A 21,976-nucleotide genomic window follows, 5' to 3' on the forward strand; every position below is an offset into this window, starting at 1 on the left:
TGCTCCGTCCTCTACCCCCGCACCCGCAACGGCGACCAGGCCCGCGGGCACCTGGAGAAGGCGGTGAGCCCCGGGGAGGGCGGCTGGGGCGGGGGGACGCGGGCCTGTCAGCGGGGCCGGCTTGTGGGGGGTGCAGACTAACCCGCCGGCTTCTCTTGCAGTGGTTGATATCCCAGCAAGTATCCTTTTCCTGGCCGCCCGGGCGGGGAGCGTCGCTGCCCGGCCGCCTCGCTCCTGCAGCGAGGGCTCCGATAACAAAACACCTCCGCAGAGAGAGCCTGGCCCTGGGGACGGGGTTTTAGCTGGTATTTTTAATCTACTTCCGTGGTTGCGGGCCGCTTTCCGAACACGTATGTTCTGTAAAGGGTTTTTTGGATGTTGGAGTGTTGCTGTGTTCCAGCCGGTGTTTAGTATTTACTTAACTCTGATGCCGCTAGATTCCCCAGTTTGAAGACGTTAAGTTTGAGGCAGCCAGCCTTCTGTCCGAACTGTATTGTCAGGAGGTGAGTGCACCGAGACTACTTCAGGAATTGTCGGTTGTCCTGGGGCTGCAGGGCTGCATTTAATTTGAGTGTCGTCGGTCTTCAAGTAGCATATTGTTATTAATAGGATTCATGACATTTTCAGTGGTCTGCTACACCACTCTGTAGTGTAAATACAGAGTACTAAAGCGTAAGCCTGAAAGACTTTTGGTCTTTCTTACCGTGAAAGTTGCTGCTGGAATTGCAATGCGGGTCTTCCACAGCAAAGGAAGTTTACTTGGCCAAAGTATTTCTTTAGCCCTCACTTAGACAAAGACGGGCTAATTTCGGGGGAGGGAGGGAAGTAGATGGTTTTCCTCGGGCTTTTGTTGTGTTCCTAGGCTATTTTTATTCTTTTTCTCCGGAAAAGCCTTAACTAGTCTTTACTTTCTCTAAAGCAAATGTTTGCCTTTTCTCTCACATGCAGGAAAAAATGCACATTAGAATAGTGGCCAAAGGAGTTAAATAGCTAATACCTTTGAACAGGCTTTGAGTCGAGTGTTAGATGTATGGGCCTGCCTGTTAAAACACTTGTTTTTATTGTTTTTCATGCTTTAAGGTTCCTGACCTGTGAGACGTTAATGGGGGATCAGCACAGAATACAACCAGTTTAAAAGTTGTTATTGTTAGCGATGAGGTTCCCGGCAGCCTGTTTTTTATGTTGACTAGGGTGCCTGTTTCTGTTTCAGAATTCAGTGGATACAGCAAAACCTCTGTTACGCAAAGCCATTCAGATTTCACAGCAGACTCCGTACTGGCACTGTAGATTGCTTTTTCAACTTGCAGTAAGTGATTTGTATTGATAGCCATGTTACTGTTGCACTGTGATTGTAAAAAAACTGCTTAAAAAGAGCTTGGATGCCTTCCCCCCACCCCCAATCAGTGCTGCTAATGGAGAGACAAAAGAAGAAAAGCTCATGCTATAAAATAATGATACATTGGTAGGCTACGGATGGGATCGAGGCCCACTTTTGAGGGAAGAAAGCAGCAAGGATCATCCTGTGGGCACTAGTAACACGCAACTTTAGAGGCAGAGCGAAATAAAATCCACCTTATGGCTTGCAGTAAGGGCAAATGTCCTCTTAAAGCCTGCTGGAATTGGAGCTTGCCAGCCTGAAGTGTTTGTTTGATTATTTTCAACCTAATTAGCAGACAGAGCAGAACTGGGGTGGGAGAAGCAGCTGGTGCAAAGGCCTCCAAGCAACGTTACTCTTCCTGTTCTGTAATATGCTCTAAATGTGGCTTCAGCTGCACAGGTCAGACCGTCTTCACTTCTGGGAATAAACTGGTGCGTGTTGGAATTTGCAGTGTTTAAGGTTTGTTAGTCTTCAGCTGTGTCACTACTCCTCAAGCGCTGATTTTCCTGAGTGATCCAGTGCATTAGGTGGGGAGCATATCCAGAAAGTTAACTGCTCAGCGGGAAGAGCAGATTATTGCTGAAGAACTCCCCCTATTTTTCCAGGTTACACCTCTTCTCTGGTCCTAAAGAACCTCGAGGTGTTTAACACGAGAGTTGAGGGAGTTAATTGCTCTTTACAGGTACTCCGCAGCAGAGGGCTCGTTAGGAAGCAATTTTATCTTTGAAGACTGTCTTAATAGTCACCTGTGCTTGTCTTTTTCCCCTGTCCTGATGAGCTTAAACAAGCAGACCAGCTCCCTTTAAAAGGAATTGCCAAGCTCCTTTGTGTAGTTTAGGAACAGTGAATTGTGGAGAGCCTTACTTTCCTATCGATTAAAGGACAAATGTTTACTTTGCAATGAGTTAATGCCTGAGTACTCACAAGAAGCTTAAGCGTTTTTCTCAGTGCCTCCCTCCAAAGAGGATCCTTCCTCGAAGCTTGGCATTCTTTGCTGATTCTCTTCTGTGTGGTATTTCCTTTCTGGCTCTTGCTTGACCACAGAGGCCCGTGTGTCTCATCGCCTTGGTGCCTGTTCTTCTACAACTGTGCGGCTTTCTACCTGCGTTTGGAGAAGGTACAAAAGGCGGCAGGCAGGAGGGAGTGAGAGGTGCTCTGGCAGCTGATCATCCTCTCCCCGTCACCTGAGGCATACCTTGCAGACTTTCTCTGCTCTTCTTGCTGAAAAACACGCTCTCTTGTTCCAGTTACTCCAATGTAACGGTCCACGGTTATATTGGAGCTGCTGGGATCTCATTTGCACATGATCTTAACGAATTACAACAGCTTTGCGTGGTATGAAACTGGGCTGAGAAATTTTCTTTGAAATGTTACGGACTTTTTTTTTTGGAGAATGCCAGGTGTTCCTGGAAAATGTGTCTAAAATCAGATGATAGATTTAGCGAGTACCAGTTTAGCACTTGTCACGTAAAGCACAGGAGTAATTACATTTTTAAAAATTGCTAATTAGGTTCACAAAGAAAATGCTGATCTCTTAGGGCCTTTTTTTTTTTTATTTCAGCAACTACATACACTTGAAAAAGATTTAGTATCTGCATGTGACCTTCTCGGAGTTGGAGCAGAATACGCTCGGGTGGTAGGATCAGAGTATACCAGGTGAGTTCCCTAGCCCTTTTTCCCTTCCCACAGAAAATATTTTGGTTTCCTCTACGTTTTATTTAGAGATGTTCTAGTTTTATTTAGAGATGTGATTGCTACGTGGGTTTTACAGGCAAACCAATATTTCTGAGTGTTCTCTTAGATCTGAGAGTTTCTGCAGGTCTTTTCTTTTTCTGTTAAAACCAATAATGTCCACTAAGACTCTGGAGAGTCTTTTTTCAAAATGAATTTTCTTTATTGTCTTTATCGGCAAGTTTTCTCAGTAGCCTGTTTTGGCCTCAGAAGCTGCTGTAACTGGAACCGTCCAAAGCTTAGATACAAACCTGAGAGGCTGGGATTTCAATTCCTGGTGCTACGGTTGGACTGTTCCATCTAGCTTTTAAATGTGCTTTCTGCGGCAGGTTCCTTAATACTGTACTGTCTATTGTCTTTGAGGGGGAGAATGGCAGATTTCCACCCACCCCCCCCCAGGGTTTTTACGTACCGTTGTGGTTTGGGTAACTTTTTTGAGTGTGGCATCATTTTGTTTCGTTTCAGAGCACTCTTTCTGCTAAGCAAGGGGATGGTAAGTTGGATGTACTTTTTAAATAAACTATTTCCTTGTTTAACTAGTGTAATACAAGTTACGGAGCAACGTAATATAACCTGCCTGAACATAGGTTATTTGTTTTAAGGTATCTTGCATGCTCATCTGTGCTTTATATATTGTTTTATTCATGTGAGCAAGCACAGTATTAAAACATGCCTGGGATAAGCCTTAAGTCTGCAGGATTCTTGTGAAATTCTTGTGAATAGGTCTGGCTTTTTTTCTCCTTTACTAATTATGGCAAATAATTTTCTGGAAGGAAAAAGGAAAACTGCAAATTGTCACTGGAGCCCTTGTAATCAGGGATGAAAAATCTGGTCATGTGAAAAGGCTGGTGCTCTTGCAGTAAGATATCTTGGAGTCTGTTTTTGTTTTAAACAATAGATGAACGTACCTGGGGCTCTGCTGTGGTTCTCCGAGTGTTTAAACTGCTTAGCACAAAAATAATGAATCTTTATTTAAAATTGTAGCTCCTTCTAATGGAACGAAAGCTGCAGGAGGTGCACCCTCTCCTTACCCTTTGCGGGCAGATAGTTGAAAACTGGCAAGGAAACCCCATCCAGAAAGAGTCGTTACGTGTATTCTTCTTAGTCCTGCAGGTCACGCATTACCTGGATGCTGGGCAGGTACGTGCGAGTTGTGCTTCTTACAGTTCCCATGTGAGAACGGGGGAAAAAGAGCACTGCCTCAGAAGCAGCTAATTGTTACACTGAGGTGTATTTGGGGGGACTTTTTTTTTTTGCTGCACCGTGCTTTTGGTTAATGAAACTTAATTTCTATAGATTTTAATCACAAATGAAATGAGGAGTGAAGAAATTACATTCATTTCTTCTTCCCCGAGGAAAGGTTTGCTGTGATGCGCTTATAACCATGGCGGCCACTCTCGCTTCCATATAATGTTGATGGAGATAACGGGCTTTGTGTATAATTTTGAAAAACATTTTGAGTGTCTGTTGGTCGTATATGCAGATATGAAGGGCTGATTGTTGTTAATCCTGGAACGGGCCTAAAGTAGTCGCTGTTCTGTCATGCTAGTGTTGTGATTTATGCATGGACTAATTTCCTGAATGTGGGGATTATTTATTGCCTGGCAAGTTTTCCCAACTAAGTAAATGTTCAAGCATCTGGGCTGCGGCAGCTATGTCTGAGAGTGTTGGTCGTATATGCAGATATGAAGGGCTGATTGTTGTTAATCCTGGAACGGGCCTAAAGTAGTCGCTGTTCTGTCATGCTAGTGTTGTGATTTATGCATGGACTAATTTCCTGAATGTGGGGATTATTTATTGCCTGGCAAGTTTTCCCAACTAAGTAAATGTTCAAGCATCTGGGCTGCGGCAGCTATGTCTGATGTGAGTCATCTTCCGCAGGTGAAGAGTGTGAAGCCGTGCCTGAAACAGCTTCAGCAGTGCATCCAGACCATCTCCACGCTGCACGATGATGAAATTCTGCCCAGCAACCCCGCTGATCTCTTTCACTGGCTGCCCAAGGAACACATGTGTGTGCTTGTCTACTTGGTGAGAAGCTCTTTTTTTACTTAATGTATATTGCTAATTAATGAGGAATTGGTTAAAAATTGCTTGGAGCCAGCAGCGATAGATTCTGCAGACCATATGCTGCTTTACGTTACACTGACAGCTTAATTCTGCCACAGCACCTCTGAGACTATTGCTCTCAGTGATGTCAGCGTTTGAAGAGACTGTGCAAGAAGTCTGGACACCGGAATGTAATTTTATTAATATCTAAGCCAAATAGAATCAAATTAACTCATACGAAGTAGAGCTCTGTTGGCTTATTTTTACCAACAGAGTGACAATCTTGACTTCAAATTCCTGAAACTGGTTGCCCCACTTCTTGAATATTGTTATGCTCCTGAATGATGTCAAAATTTAGTTTAAAAAGCTGATAACTGAGGAGTTGTGTGAACTCCCAGACCTTTCCTCTGTGCAAAGGTAATTTTTGGTAATCTTTCCTGTGTTTTCCGGCAGGTGACAGTGATGCATTCCATGCAGGCAGGGTACCTGGAGAAGGCTCAGAAGTACACAGACAAAGCACTCATGCAGCTAGAGAAGCTAAAAAGTAAGGATAAGGATTATAATTTAGCTGATGCCGCAAGATTCCATTACTTGTTGCTAATTTAGATTAAAAAACAAAACCACAGCAACCTTATTCAGCTCCCTGGGACAGCCTGCTGTCAGTCTGTTTCTGCCACATCTGAGAACTTTGCTCTGTTTTAAAACTGGATAGTTAGTTTAAACACAGAAATCAAGGTTTGGGGGGGTTTATCGTAACTCAGTAAATGGGGCTGTAAATACGTGCACTTTCATGCTGCCTTTCTGATTGTCCGTGTATTTGGTTATCCAAGCTTTTCATTCTCTAAAACGAGCATGTGTTCCCAGGGAGTTTTTCCTTAACTGGTGCTCAGACTCCCGCTCCCGACGGTTCAGGCATCGTGGGTTTGGTGGTTTTTTTTTTTGTTTTTTAAACTGGTGCCATCCTTCCCGTGGCACGTGGAAGAAGAGCCGGGCGGTACGCTGACTCTCCTGACACCAGGTGGCCCAGCCAAAGACATCACTCTCTAGATTTCCACAAAGGAATCTTTGTGTTGAAGCCTTGCTGGACCACCTGCGATTGAGGAGGCTGGCTAGGCGCGGGGGAGGCTGCGTGCTTAGGATGTTAATATTGTCTTAACTTCACTTACTGAATTACTTTTCCCTCTCCAGTGTTGGACTGCAGTCCTATCTTGTCATCTTTCCAAGTTATTTTGTTGGAACACATTATCATGTGTCGGCTTGTCACGGGACACAAAGCCACAGCGTTGCAGGAGGTAAAAATGGGTTTTGATCATTTCCCGTGTTGTGGATGGATGCAGTGATAACTTAAAATACGGGAATTTCAGTTTTGAGGAAGATACTTGGGCTGAGACGGGGATTGCGGCAGTGCTGACTGCTGGAACTAACAGATACAGTCAGGCCTGACGGTGCTCAGGATACCGCAACTCTGAAGCCATGGAATTAGCCTCCTCTTAAGTATTTTATTTAAGAACACTTTGGAGTTGCTCGTGGAGCCAACAGTAATTGATCAGTGGCTAAAACTGACACCTTCCTGATGGTACTTCTCAGTCTAATTCTGGTGCCTCTTCCCTTTCCCTCGGATCCATGACTGAGAGTGGCTCTTACTCTTCCTGTTAGCGTTCCTGTCTTGTCCAAGTATTTCCCAGTTTTTAAGGTTCCCCGCCTTTCTGTCCTTTCTTCCTCTTACCTAGTTTAGGGGGAAGGAAGAGGGGGGACAGCCTTCCTCTAACGCAGGAAAGAACCGTGCTTTTTTCCCATTCTTAGTCATTTTTAATTCCTGCTCATCCATCCCTTATTTATAGGACACGCTGCTGTATCATCGCATCCTCTGCCGCCAGCCTTCTCATGAGTGTGCTCGGGGGGGTGGGGGGGAAATTTAGCCTGTTAGAAGAAGTGTCATTGGTTCTGGCTCATAAAACTCATCACAAGCACATACCCCGTGGAAGATTTTGATTCCAGTTTTTCTGTTGCGTGCCAACTCAAATTCTGAGCGTGTCAGAAGAGATCTGTGACTTGGTTTGCAGGTGGTGCCACCATATGGTGGAGCTGCTGCAAAGCAAATACTTCAAAACCAGTTTGAGCGTGCGTCTGTGGGAGGAGTGTGTGTGGAGCAGCGCGTGTACCTTGGCTTGAGGCAAGTCTAGCCTCCGCTTTTACCTAGGAGCATGACTTAGGATTCTTGAACCAATCACTGAAATGCACTGAACGACATGTATGATGCAAGTAGATGGATTTAGAGCATAAAATGAAACAGAGAAAAAGTATCTTAAAATACTTTTTTTTTTTCCCCTAACAGATTTCACAAGTCTGTCAGCTCTGCCAGCAGTCTCCCAGACTGTTTTCTAATCACGCTGCCCAGCTGCACACTCTATTAGTAAGTGTCTGTGATCAGCAGTAAGCTTTTAACTCTTTGGAAGACCCTACCCGAGACTCGCGCTCATCACCAGTAACTAATGAGAACGTAGTGAGGCAGACAGCAAGATTTCCTGCTGAGCAATGGGGTCTGCGTTACCGATTGCCAGTCCTGCTGGGGGGACTCACACCCCGTGTTATTTAAGCCCGTCAAAGGCTTAAATCCCTTTTTAAAATAAGTGACGTGTAGCGTGATAGGTAGTATGCAAGGTAAATACGCGAGATTTATACTGTGCACGTTTGAGACAGCGTGGTGTGGGAACTGTGTAAGGGGAGGAATTTATGTAGCGTCGCTGTTCGAGTATTACAAAAAATTAAGAGGGTTTTCTTAGATAAGTGGGGCGTTTTTTACAGGAACGTGCTATTTTGAAGGACTTTGTGTAGAAGTTGCTTATTTTTCCCAGAGCCAAGCAAAACCAAGGCTTGTTGGTTACCTTTTTTCCTTCTAATATCCCGAGACTTGTGTGGTTTTGTGCGTGCCTCTCTTTGCATTCTCGGCTTGCTATGATTGTATTATGCGTTACCTTAGAAATACCATGTCTTCTACAGGGGCTCTACTGCATTTCTGTTAATTGCATGGACAATGCAGAAGCACAGTTTACTACAGCACTGAGGGTAAGGTTTTCTTCCCAAACTATTTGCTGTGGATGCTTAATGTGGAAACGGGCTTGTTGCAGTTGTTGTGTGGGTCACCGAACAGTTGAGGTTGGAAGGGAAATCTGGAGATCATCTATAGTAGTTGCACTAGTTAATTTTTTTTTCTTACGCTGATCACAGTTCGGGTCAGGAGGATTTATAATAGCAAAATATCAGACGCCAAATCTGTGATTTATATGGGGTGAACAAATTCTGGGTTAGATGCCGAAGTATTTGACTGTGCTGTTGGTGTCTTGTTTATTTTAGCTCACTACACATCAAGAACTGTGGGCATTTATTGTGACAAACTTAGCCAGCGTGTACATCAGGGAAGGCAACCGGCATCAAGAGGTAAGCTGGTTCCTGACTGTCGTTCTAAAAGTCAGAACTTTCTTGGAGAGAAAACAGCTACTGTGCTTGGACTGCTCTTTTTTTCTCCTGAGCATTTTTGCAAAGCAGTGCCTTGTCTGGCAGCCGGGCAACTCCTTAATCAGGGTAGTGTCAATTAGCGGTAAAGAACCAGTGGTATCAGCTGGCCTGGCCGCAAACCACCGAAGCAGAGTATTCTGGACCGTACACAGAATTCGCTCCAGCACTGGGAGGGCAAGCTTCCCAGCGTGAAGTGCGTGGTTAACTGTCATCTTGACTCATTCAACCTGTTTGCTTCAGTTTCCATCTGTTTAGGGGTTTTATTAGATTACATAAAACCTAGAAAGGTTTAACTAAACGTCCAGAAATAGGTATGTGCACGTCTGTCTTCATTTTGCTTCAGCGGTGTGCCTGAAGCAGTATTAGTACAGAAATTCAGCTGTGCGCGCTCTTTCAGTGACGTGTCTGATCCCTCGGCAGTAACTTCTCGGAGACGTGCTTGCCGGTTTCTTGTGAAGAGGCTGTAAATGAACTTTTTCACCAAGCACACAGTACTTTATTTTTGCTCTCTAAGCTTTTTAACGATGATTTTAAAAGTTGACTTTTTTTTTTTGCTTAGTTGATTTCTGGTTTTAATCAAATAGCAAATCCGATACAGCATCCATTTGGGTCTTGAACAGCTCAGTTAGATACGACAGCTAAAAGTTTTCTGAGGAAATACTAACGTTGTATAGAAAGTTCTGTAAAGTCAGAGAAAGCATATTTTGTATAAAACTTGATATTAGGATCAAAATGGGCATGAAAACGCCTAATGTTGGAATGTTTGTGCTATGATCTAACCGGTACGAGTAAACCTGAGTGTGTTTGTGGTGACTGGCACCATTTTGATTCGATGCGCCCTTCCTATAAAAACACTTGCTGTCAGTACTGTAAGCCTGTATATGTGAGAAATGCTGATTATCTTTCTTTTCCCCTCCCACTTTGTAGCTTTACAGCTTATTGGAAAGGATAAATCCAGACCATAATTTTCCTGTGAGGTGAGAATTCCAGAAACTATCTACGTGCTGATGTTGCATTGGGGATGGTAATACTGGATTTGTAGCAGGCTTTTTTTAAAAGAAAACAAAATAATCAACTTCTTTTCAAGGCAGAAGTTCTGACCACGCATTAAATATAATGTTTTGTTTGGAGATTTGATTATTAGGCAAATTCCTAGAAATCTGTCTGTAGTGCATTGAATCACTGCACAATGCCTGGATTTCAATGCCTTGCTTTGTCCGTAGCTCTCACTGTCTTCGAGCAGCAGCTTTCTACATCCGAGGTCTGTTCTCCTTCTTTCAAGGAAGATACAATGAGGCAAAGTGAGTATAAATCGGTGCACTTGGAAGGTGGGGAGGGGGGAAGGAGAAACTAAATCGAGCTTTTCAAGATAAAAATGAAAACCCCGAGGCCTTGCTTTCAAACCTGCTAGATCTTCTCCCTGTGGATTTAGTCAACCTTCTGGTTTTTACTTCGGGGGAAAATACCATGAAGCTGTTTGGTTTAGATCTCTCTAGTTCTGAATGCTAATAACACGACTTGTGCAGTGTCTGCGGTGGCACATCTGAAACAAAAGCTTTTCAGAGAAGGACCTGTATTATAGTCATTTTTGCTAAATGAAAGGTGAGGTTTGGGAATTAAGTGCTTTGTTTAAGGTCACCTGCAGCACACATTCCGAAGTGCTAATATTTACTGATTGGATTAATTCGGTTCTTAATGATGTTTCTTACATACTGGAGGGAAAGTGGAGTTTTTAAAACACTTTTTTTGCTCTGTTTTGGTAGACGATTTCTGCGAGAGACGCTGAAAATGTCAAATGCAGAAGACTTGAATCGATTAACAGCATGTTCTCTCGTACTCCTGGGTCATATATTCTATGTGTTAGGGAATCACAGGGTAAGCCTTCACTGTCTGGTATTACTGTGTAAATGTTTGACTTGTCATTTGCCAAAGAAAATCAGGACACTTTGTGAAATTAATCTTATTTTAAGAATGCTTGTTTATTGGTATCCCACTAAAAGTTGGCAGCTTATTGACTTACATAATTCTGTAGCTGTAATTTGCATGCTTAATAACACTTTAACGAAGTAGTAGTGTTTGAAGTCTGTTCTAGAAGTGTGTGTTTTATAATGCCTGAAATCACTTGAAAAAAGGAGCTGAATAAAGGACAAATAACATCATTCAACTGGATTGTTTTGGAAGGAGTTGTGGGTACAAGCTCCTTAATTCTCACCATATGCCAGAATGCATGAAACATTGCTATTATCTTGCACAACATAGACACCGTAATTATAATTCCTAGGCCAGAGCAAAATTCTAGGCAGCTTTAGATGGTGCGTTTGGGTTATTGTCCCATTAAGCACTTCCACGTCCTAGCTAGGACATGGCAGCAATTAGACAAATTTTTCGTCACAAATTTAACATCTCTAGGTAATGTGTATCCGCAAGGGGGGGAAAAAAAAATACCCATTTTATTTTGATATCTGCTCTTCACCAGGAAAGTAATAATATGGTAGTACCAGCCATGCAGCTTGCAAGCAAGATACCAGATATGTCTGTGCAGCTGTGGTCTTCAGCTCTGTTGAGAGGTAAGTTAGGAAAAGGTCTTGTACTTAAAAAAAGCGGCAAAGAGCCCATTGCTGCAAACTGGGGATGGGGGGGGTGGGGGGTGTGTGCCAATGCCAGCACTCGCCGAGAGACTGCCTGGGTTTACAAAATACCGCTAGAAGTGCAAGATGGTTCTTCCCGTTACTGATCTTCAGCCCCGCTGGCATCCTGTTTGGCCGCAGCTCTGGCACTGCGGTCGGACACCCCAGTCGGTATTTTGTCGGGGCTGTAAGATGCCTGGGGTGAGGCGGCCCTGGAGAGCTCCAGCATCCCCGTGTAACGGGTGTGAGGCAGCAGTCGGGTTTCTGCTGCCGGGGCTGTAACTGGTGACCCTGTGGAAGGGGCTCCGGTTCGCACCCCTGCAGCATCTATTCTGCTGTTGCTCTGCTTTTCTTTGACTGCAGTTCCAGTTGTAGTAAACACTTCATTAAGTTTCGCTTAGGCTTTGCTTCTGTGTATGGGCTTTAATAAATATAAGAGACTATTATATCACTTCATACGTGAATATTGTTTAATCTGACTTGCACAGGCCCCAGGATGCTTTGTTCAAATATTGACTAGCTTCTTGGCAGACCGACAACATTAATGCTGCAATTGATTTGCTCTCACTAGAAAATAAAGCAGTAACTCTACCCTTTTTCCAAGAACTTACCCCGCAGCTTCAATTCGTATTAAATTGTCATGTTTACTATAAGCATGGTGCTCTGCGTTGAGCACTGTCGGCCGGGCTTATTTTCTGCTTTGCTGTTGCCTTTGCTACAAAACCGCCTCCAGGCAATTGAAATACTTTTCTTATTCATTTCCAAGTGGTAGTTCACGTACAAAACATGCCGATAGTACAATGATGAATCCGCTGTAGATGAAACACCACCCCGCGTTCAGCTGCTGTTGCCTCCGGTTGTATCCAGTAGCCTGGGAATAGCGAGAGGCAGTTTCTGTTCTGCTTTGAGTTTTCCTAAGAGAAAAGGAGCTCTATAGTTCCTCTATAGAACTAATTGCCTACTCTTGAAGAAAAGGTGCTTGATGAGGAATAACAAAACACAACCACATGTTCATCGATAGGAGGTGCAGCGTCTCAGGCCCTGCCACGCTGTGCTGCTTGTAATTTTTAGCTGAAATTGTGTGATTCTTAGTAGGTTACCAGTCTTAAATCTGATTGAGCTAATACCCGTGAGTAAACCTCACAGAAAACAAGACGCTAGGATCAGCTTTTGGTGTATGCAAAGCAGCAGCCTTCTGTAGCCCCCCCCTAAAAGCAAGGATTCACCAAAGAAAAAGTGTTGCTTGACCTCCGAGACCTGTGTGGTGAATGGTGGAGCTGCAGTGAGGAACCTGCGAGTCTCTCCTGTTCCCACTAGATGGTGCTGGAAACTGAAAAGACGAAACGCAAACTGCACAGGGGCTGTTACTGGCGTGAGGAGTTTGCTTCCTCCTTTTACAGCTACTGTAATGTTATTTTTTTTAATAGTTGGAAGCTAAAATGACACTAAATCCTGCAGTGCGCGCTGCCAAGACTATTGGAAAAGGGAAGGCTTCGGGTTCCCCATGTGCCCCTGCTTCTCTTAAAAGGGGTTTTCATTCAGAAGTGGTATGACTTAGGTATACTGGCTGTTTAACTCAATTATTGGATTTGTCAAATACAGGGAACGGTCCTTTCAGATAAGAGAGCTGCTCAGTTGAAAACAAGTACAAACGGTGTTTCTTGGTGGGCACACGATGCTCTTGTCTTTCAGACCTGAACAAAGCCTGTGGGAACGCCATGGATGCACACGAGGCAGCACAGATGCATCAAAACTTCTCGCAACAGCTCCTCCAGGACCACATTGAAGCATGCAGTCTTCCAGAACACAATCTAATCACGGTAAGCCGTCTTCATCTTGCAGTTACGAGCGTTTTTGAGGCAAAACAATGTGTTTTGCTTTCCTTTATTATTCCTTTCTTCTGCTGAGCACGCTTCTCAGCAAGTTGCCAAAATTTGGTCTACTTCCTAAAATTTAAACTGGACTGATAACAGGAGAAGGAAGTGTGACTCAATTAATTCACTTTTACGAAGTTTTTTTGGTGGGTATGGTCTTTGTTTCTTAGAAGTGTTTTCGTGGTACGCCAGAACTTAGGTGTGTTAAATGGCTTTTGTAGCAGGTAGCCACTTCATTTTGGTGACAACTATTACTTTTGAAAGGAACCATGTTCTCAGGTTTTAATTTTAATGTTTAGGTCATCCAGTCTGCCTTGCTCTGGGGAATGCTTTGTTGTACACTGCTACAAGTACAGTTTCTATTGATACTTTAGCATTCCTAAGGGGTTTTTTTTTCCACTTACCTATAAATCTGAATTTCCAGTTAAGATACCATTTGATGTCTGTATAGCCATTGCCTTAAGGTGCAGCTGTCTTTGGACTTCAAATATTGATGTCCTTCCTGTCAGAAACATTTTTAGCACCGTTTTAAAAATACAGAATGCTTTCCTAAGCTGCAACTCAGCAAGGGCGTAAGATAACTTACTGTTCTGGACTGAAATAATGTCCAAATGGGAATGTGAGATGCAGTGAACTCGACATCTTTTTCCCAACATTCCCTTTTGGGGAGAAGAAAGGAGGAAAAAAGGCCAATAGGAAGACGCTATTTGCTGGCTTTACTTGCAAAGGGATCCTGAGACTTGTGAGAATGAAAGTGTTGGTGCTGCAGCCCGTGTTGAGAGACCCCCACAGCCAGGTGCCTGCCTCCATCGTGGGCCAGGCACAGAGACATGAGCCAGTGCTCCAGCCTCCGCTGTCTTTGCTTGCCATTGCTGGCTTTTGCATCATCTGTGCTGCATTAAAAATCTGGAGGGGGAAGAGGATTAAGAAACAAATATTAAATCTGTCCGTTTTAGAAGATTTTGGCTAATGTGCGAGGAAAATATTTTAGTAATGAAACGGGTGAGAACCAGAGGCTTTACTTGCTCTGGAAACACTACAAGCTGCAGTGTATAATGGGCTCAAACAGACACATCTAAAGTTAGGTCCCTCATTTGTGCAAGTCATGGTTTCCCGTGTTTGGACGGTCAGACGTTTACCTGTAAGAGCAGGAAATGCTTTCACTTGATTGTCGTTGACCCGGGATTCAGCACGGGAGTCAGCTGGGTTTGGAATGACGGGCATGCGGAGTGGCTTCGAAAGAAATACCGTTCAAGGGACGGGAGCTCCACGCATGTAAAACAAAGTCAAACCTGATACGCAACTTCTCGTGATGAAATCTTTTAATTACCTCAAGGTAGTGAACGTCTGTGTGGCGAGCTCCTTCCTCTGGCCTCGCCGCCATTCCTCCCCTCCCCAGGCAGCGGCTGTAGGATTTTCATGCTGTTTGTTATCTTTCAGTGGACAGATGGACCACCTCCTGTACAGTTCCAGGCACAGAACGGACCCACCACCAGCCTGGCCAGTCTCCTGTGAAACAGAATAACTATCAGGACAGTGTGTTTAAAAAGAAAAAAAAAAAAAGCCAAAAAAGGAGAAAAAATACATGCAAAATCTTTTCTTCAAAGAAAAGGCAGCAAATTCCTCTTCTAGTGAGGGCCTTGTAGGAAACAGATTGCATAAAGACAACGTACATTTCATAGACTTGCAAAGTGAGAAGGGCATTTTAAGCTGCTTTTACATAATGTGTGTGAATATACAACTAGTGTGTATATACCTACTGGTTTTAATCTGCTTTCCTCTTACTGAGAATTAAGGTTTAGTCCAAAGGACACTTGTTCCTTAAATTGTTAGACACCTACTTTTTAAAAATTGTCACAGAAAACGAGGAGGGAGGACTCGCGCAGTCTTGAATACCAATTGTATTCTAAATACTTAACCCTTCCCTGGAGTACGATGCATGCCAGTTTTAATGTTTTCTGTGCCCTTCCACTCCTGGAAATAATTGGATTAAATCATGGTTGATTGTAGGGTGCCCTAAAGTTCTAAATCTAGTCTCTGAGGTAATACTCTTTCCTTCTCATTGTCTGCAAGTCGTTGCCAGTGCTGTTCGTAGCCTTGCAGTGAAGCTAAGGAGGAGATCGGCGAGATCTGACGGGCGGGGTGTTTGCAGCTGGGGGTGTGTTAGCACCCTCGGGCTGGCCTCCAGGCTGAGCGGAGCAGACTTGCGCTGTTGTCAGAGGAGCGGGTTCCACCTCCTGGATTCATGAGTGTGTGACAATGTGCCACCACTTCGTCCCCATGAGGGTCTTCCTTCCGTCTCCCTGCACTGATGTCCAGTCCCGCGCGGGGTAAGGCAGAACCGCAGCTCTCTCCATCTCTGCTACTTTGTCGTGATTTGTACAGAAGGAGGAAAGTTTTGGCCTCCTGTCTAGTCCCTCTGTGGCCAAGCACCTGGGAAACAGCATTTTGCATCTTTACTGCAGCCTCACCAAGGGAAGGCAGCATCTGTGCCTTACTGATTTTTACAAGTGATTGAAGTCAGAGTTAAACTAGGTGGTTAAAACCCAGATCCGATATAAGCCAGAGGCTTATGATAAAAACTAAACTATAGCCTTGCCCTTGGCAAAAACTTAACATTTCCAAACTTTTCTGTGTTAGCTTTCCTGTTCTATCTCAGTTTTTTTGAACTCTTCAGCTGTGAGTTCTCACTGCATTTGCCTGTGCCTCTGCAGCTGTCTCAAAACAGGAGAGACGAGGCCCAAGTTCGTTCTGCAGAAAACAGTGTGAGAGTTGTTAATTCCATGAAGCATCAGCAGCTTTATAGCAAGGATCTGTGCCAGTCCGTCGTAGTGCCATGTAAAGCTTGTGAGGTTCATGGGGTTTAATAAAGGCGTTTTTCTCTCTTGGTAGCTCTGCATATTTATCTCCCAACTTAAAAGGGGGAGGGAAAAGGAATCTGCTAGAAAAATTACTTCTGTAAGGCCTTCTGTGATTGCTTCTTTTTCTGAGGGGGGAGGAGGAGAATATTTATAGGAAATATTTGACCCCCTCAAACCTTTAGAACTTTCATTGTAGAAGGAATACTGTGAAATCTGTCTTTAATCATAGAATGGTTTGGGTTGGAAGGGACCTTAAGGATCATCTAGTCCAACCGCCAATGATCATTCTTTTTCAAAGTCTTGTCCTCTGTCTTAGCAACAGCTCACAGAGACGCTTGCTCTTTGTGATTCAAACCCCTCAGTTTTTACCACTGAATGATATTAAGGGGACGAGTGCTTGTCCAATTACCAAAATAGGATTTTGTTTCCTCTACTGGACATGCGATGCCGAGTTAGATCCCGTTCTCAGACATTTACTCTTGCAGAAGCCATGTATATTTTAGGCCTTGCTAAATCTCCCGACGGGGAAAACATAGCCTCAATATTGGTACAGGGAGAGAGTCTTATTGCTGGGTTCACAAGAAAAAAATTCAGTGCTGTTTACAGTCTCCCTTAGAACCCAGAAAAAAAAAAAAATAGGAAGGAAATCTGAGAGTTAGCGTGCAGGGTATTTGGAGGTACCAAATACAGGGAGAATTCACGCAGACGGACCCTGTTCTTCATCACTTGCTCCTTGAGATCATGTTCTGTGTCTGCCACCGGGCTCTCGCGGTCTGTCCCGAGCACAGCTCCTGTCCCCGTTGGAATCACAGAGCTGACAGCTGGCCTGCTGCGGCATTCCCGTGGAAGCTGCCAGGCTCACAGCACCGGGGGCGGGAGCCCGTCTCCATGCCAGCACCTCGGTGGCAGCGCGCTGCCCGTGTGGCCCCTGTCCGTGGTGAGAGGAGGTGGGTTCCTGCTCGCTCTGCTGCAGGGCTGAGACAGCCAGGCTGTGCCGCAGGCATCTGCTAGAGACGGAACTTCACAAGCTCAACAGCTGTCACGTGCTTGGATTTTGATCAGGAACGATCAGGCAAATCCTACCTTAGGAATATTGATACCCCATGGACTATTTTTAAGTCTTTCTGGTTTTTTTGTGTGTGTATATGGGAAGCGGTATCTCTCTTTGGCTGTTCCCTCCGTAAGTCACCGAGTTGCAAGAACTCGGTACCTGTTTTGAAGCGCCTAAATACAATGGCCATTTTCTTGACAGTGCTCTTGGCAGCTGAGGAATGACTAGTAACAGAAAAAGCTGTACTTCAAAATCTGCTAGAGTCCCATTCAGGTAATCCAGGCATTCTCCTTTTTTTGTCTTCTGTCATCCAGTCCGAGGCTGTTCCTTAACTGATTACGTGCCCATGGCAACTATAATAAATTGTTTTACATGTTGGCCAGAAAAGTGCTGCTTCTATAAGGCAACATTAAAAAAACCCCAACTCTAGAGAGCTGTGGTTTGGGCTGAGTTTAAGAAAAGCATTCCGCAGCAAGCGAGATGTCCACCGGTGCCCGTTCAGGTAGCTGCATCTCCCGACCTTATCCTGCTGCTCAGGGACCTGCAGAGCTGAAGATTGTGTTACAGGAGAGCGATTTGCAGTGGCAATTTTCTGGCTTCTCGTCGTCGGTACTCGTGTGCGAACCAGGCTGCTTTGTAGTTCAGATCCCCTGCCAGTCTGTTCTCGGGAGGGAAGGAAGTACTTGAGGGAAAGGCTGCCTGCTCGCTTCTGATGTAAGTGCGCTCAGGTTTTAACAGGAACCATTTGCCAAATGTGGTAGCTGAACTCGTAATGCCAGGAGGAGCAACCTGGGATTTCCCTGCCTGTGACAAGCCGGCTTCACCTGGGCTTTTCCTTTGTGCAGAACAGCACTCGGCCACGCTCACCCACAGCCCTGTGGCGTTCAGAACTCTGCTCCGTTACCAGAGTCCTCTTCCCATCACAGAATTTCAAAAATCATGTAAATTTGAAAATAACTCGGTGATTTTCTATCTCTAAAATTCAATGTACATTTGTTACAATGTACAGTGCTTTTTAACTACACTTGTATATTAAATTATTTAATAGTTTTTGCTTTTCAGTATCTTTTGTATGTAGCAGAAATTAAAACAAGGACCTCATAACTGAAGTTCTTCCTAATTTTCGAATGCGTATGTAAAGTTGAACAGAAAACTAGAAGTTTACAGTTTACAGATAATGTTAAGTGCTTGGTCTGTCTAACTTGATTTGAACAACATATTTCTAATCTTTCTTGTCCGATCATTTAATTCTCTACAGAAACAAACATGAAGTCTTTTATGAACTTCTAAAAAAATTATTCTTCTAAAGATGTAATTTAGAGAACTGTACAGTTTTTTTTCTCCAGTATTTTTAAATGAGTAGCAAAATCTTACACAGAAGCATCTAATCACTGTTTTGTAGATAGTGTAAAAACTGATATATGTATAGAGAATGCAGTCTGAAGAAGTGTTTGCCTGTTGTATTCCATTTCCTACAGTACGAACATCAGAAAGGCCCACGTACACAGGAAATCTAGATCAACCTGGCGGCTGGGGAATTTAAAAAAAAGAAAAAAAAATAGAAATCATGAACTTCATCCCCTGCCATCCCATGTGTGCGCTCACTGTGCCACCACAAGCAAAAGTTGACATTGATAAAACGTTAGGGCCTTAAGTTGCTATGCTGCCTGTGGACACACGGAGTTCAGCATTCCACGTTGCTTCACTGCTTTAATTTTATTCAGTTTTTCCAAATTCTCCAGAAAGTAAAATTATGATAGAAGGAGTTCAGTAACGTCCCATTTTACTTTGGAGACTACTGACCTCTCCGAACCACGCTGGATGATCCCGTTTCCGTAACGTACGGCAGTTCTTGCCACAGCGGTGAGAAGTGAGTGAGAAGGAAATCGTGTCGGTAGTTCAGGCTGTACAGAACACTTGGAGAAATCGGGATGAAATAACACCCGTCTGTGCTCTTCTACTGTCTGTCTTAGCAAGTGTATTTAATTGTTTCCTGCAGTGAACCTTTAAATGTTATGTCAGGTTTGTACAATGTATTGTTAAGTGTTTGTAGTTCTCCATAAGTAGCAGGACGTGTACCTTCTGCCAGTGCTCCTTCCTGAAGCTGTAAATACAGTAACTCATGTAATGAGATGGAACCGGGGGCATTTACTTTGTTGCCTTTGTTTCCTCTCGTTTTCTATATTAGAAGAATTTTTAAATAAAGTTTAATTTTACTTCTTCTAGCAGCTTGTAGAATGCTAATTCCTTTAGTTGATCTGCAGGCAATCCTGCCTACAAAGGACTCCTTTTATGTGGCAACAGTGACTTGCCCCATCGCCCAGCCCGGCGCTGGGAGTTGTTCAAGGCCCTGTCCTGGCTGTGGGACGGGAGGGCAGGAAGCCGCAGACGGCGCGTGCTAGTCGGTGCATGAAAAAGAGCACCGAGGCTGCCCGCGGAGGGGTGCCGGGGGCGCGCGGGGATAGATCGCTGCTGTGCCTGCAGTCGGGCCGAGGGCTCCTGCCTGGAACGAGAACCAGAATTTCCTGCTTGAAAATGTCCGCCTGACTGCTCGCCTTAGCACGCTGGAGACGGCCGAGGAGGGTGGCTGTGAACCTGCTCTGGAGCCGGCTGGAACCCTGGCAGGCGTCTGGGTTAAAACAAGACTTTTGTGGATTGGTCAAACACCTGGAATTTTTCTTATTCGGTCTAGGACAGAAGTATTTTTCACTGCAGCTGTGCAGTCAAGAAGGATGCTGACTGTATTTGATCTTCACGAATGGGATCTGGTTTAATGGAGATTGCTTTTTGTCTCTTTTATCCCAAAATTTTCTGGCAGGTATTTTTACATTTTGAGCTCAAATTTAAAAGGAAGAAGAAAACTACTGAATTAATTTGTCTGGAAGTGACATTTTGAAGAAACTAAAAATTTAAAAACTTACTGCAGACTGTCCCTTTCCAAAACGTCACCTGAGCTGCTAAGCTAGTCCCTTGCATTTCATCGTAGGAGCCGAGTAGGTTTTGTTCCAACAACTTACTCGCTATATGAAAATTTTAACCCAAAAGGCAGCTTCCTTTCTGTCAAAATTAAGACTCGGCTATGCTGACGCTCCGTTCTCCTTACCCTGGTTATCTGCAGTTTCTTCCTCAGACAAAAAACTGCATCTGGCATTAAACTGAGCTATCATCACCTTGTCTTCTCCGTTCTGCCTCGTTCATCTGCTGTCGGGGCTGACTCGAATCTCCTCCGAAGCAGCTCCTCAGAGAGGATGTACCTAGTGGCAAAACTCCATGTGAAACACATCTACAATACATTGGCCAGAAGTACAGAAGTTTGGTACTTGCCTAATAGATCCAGAGACGCATCCAGAGTGGATCCTCTTTGTATTTTACTGCGTAGAGGCCTGTCGTGAGCTGACAAAGCAAAGTTAAGACGCCAGCCTGCTGCACAACAAGCGACTGTAAGTTTTCTTTCGTCAAGTATTTTTGCTGTTGTTTAGCTTATTCCACGTAACCCCTCAGCACGGTTGAAACATAAAGGAGAAAACAGATCTTCCAGCGTGTGCTAGGACTACCGGATACCGCCTTTGCAGATGGCAAAGCTTGCCATCACCTCGGTAAAATTCCGGCCAACCAAGACAAGAAAAAAGTTAGCAAAGCGATTTCTGGAAATAACTTTACCTAGCTTCTAGGTAATGAAATGCGTCTCGTGCTAGACCTGTTTTGAAACTCTCCTGATGACACAGTAAGGGAAGTAAGTCGAGATGCACGCCTCCGTGTGTGTGTGCCCCTGTGGATTAAAGCATCGCTTCAGAAGGATGGAGCCCTTAGTAGTTAACCGTAAAGTTTTGAATGGCTTGAGGTGAAGCCAGTGGCTTTTAGTGCTTTGGGAGAAGTCATTAACCAGGGTAACAACTGGTTGTGAGCTGCGCTATTAACCCGTAGTTATTTGTAGCTGAAACTGTCTTGTACGAAGGGTGGAGGGAGGTACTTGATAGCAAGAAAACTTGTGTTCAGTCTTACATAAAGGATACTGAACACAAAGTTGTTAACAGAAATGGTGAATCTTTAATCTAGAGTGGGAAACAGCTATGAAAAGCTGAGCGCGTTGGAACTTTCCTGACCAAAGGCTGAATGCGCTCCAGGAGCAGGCGCGTGCGGGAGAGGGAGGGATGAGGCCGGCGTTCTAGCTCTGGTTCTACTGCTCTTTCCTTGCAGGAGCCTTGACTCCGTGCCTTCTGCCTTCGCTACCCGAGTAAAATGGGAAGCATACCGATTTATGCTTATTAAAGGTTATGAATGAAAATAGTAAGCATTATCTCACCTTTACTCTTTTGAAACGAGCACCTAAATAACCTGATACGAAGCTGCATCTAATCCCGTAAGCTGCATGTGGAAAATAATCGATGAAAGATTGGTACCGGCATTATAAATAAAGTGCAGTTCCTGTCACTCTTCTTTACCCTCCATTATAAACTTGCTTCGCCCAAGATAATTTTTTTTTGTCCTTCTCAGAACAAGCTTGCAGGTGTCTAAAAATGCTGAATAAGGAGTCCCGAGGCTTATGTCAGAGACAGCGAAGGTAGCTGCGAGCTGGCAGCTCAGAGGACATTTTTTGTATGAATACAGGGAATCTCACGGGGAAAGTTAATTTATTAGTTCCTTTGTTCCCGTTTCTGTGCGTTGGCTCGACCAGGTGGATCTGGACGATCCCACCCGCGGTGACGCCGGGCGCCACGTAAGGCCCTGAACACGGCGAAGGATCCCCCGCGCCCGGCCGAGGGCCCGCAGCCCAAGGGTTAACGCCCCTCCGCCAGCTCCTGCGGGAAAGATCGTATCGGGGCCCCCTCGGAGGCGCGGCCGACGGCACGAAAACGTCTGCGCACCCCTGACCCAGATCCGCGGAGGAAGCG

At 44.5% G+C, this 21,976-nt stretch overlaps 1 protein-coding gene across 1 annotated transcript; it reads left to right on the top strand.

Annotated features, from left to right (window-relative positions):
- Positions 1 to 14,742, top strand: MAU2 (MAU2 sister chromatid cohesion factor; the record flags this gene model as incomplete). The annotated part of the gene is made up of 19 exons (XM_009279855.2): positions 1 to 63; positions 162 to 179; positions 438 to 503; positions 1,211 to 1,306; positions 2,940 to 3,034; positions 3,575 to 3,602; positions 4,094 to 4,249; positions 4,991 to 5,137; positions 5,609 to 5,699; positions 6,344 to 6,447; positions 7,491 to 7,568; positions 8,156 to 8,221; positions 8,510 to 8,593; positions 9,599 to 9,648; positions 9,895 to 9,972; positions 10,435 to 10,546; positions 11,148 to 11,238; positions 12,991 to 13,118; positions 14,613 to 14,742. Coding segments are annotated over 19 exons (1,626 nt in total), but the record flags the coding sequence as incomplete, so codon positions are not given.
- Positions 14,743 to 21,976: the final 7,234 nt, after the last annotated feature.

Source organism: Aptenodytes forsteri, unplaced genomic scaffold, assembly GCF_000699145.1.
Source record: "Aptenodytes forsteri isolate BGI_AS27 unplaced genomic scaffold, ASM69914v1 Scaffold147, whole genome shotgun sequence".
Taxonomy (NCBI): domain Eukaryota; kingdom Metazoa; phylum Chordata; class Aves; order Sphenisciformes; family Spheniscidae; genus Aptenodytes; species Aptenodytes forsteri.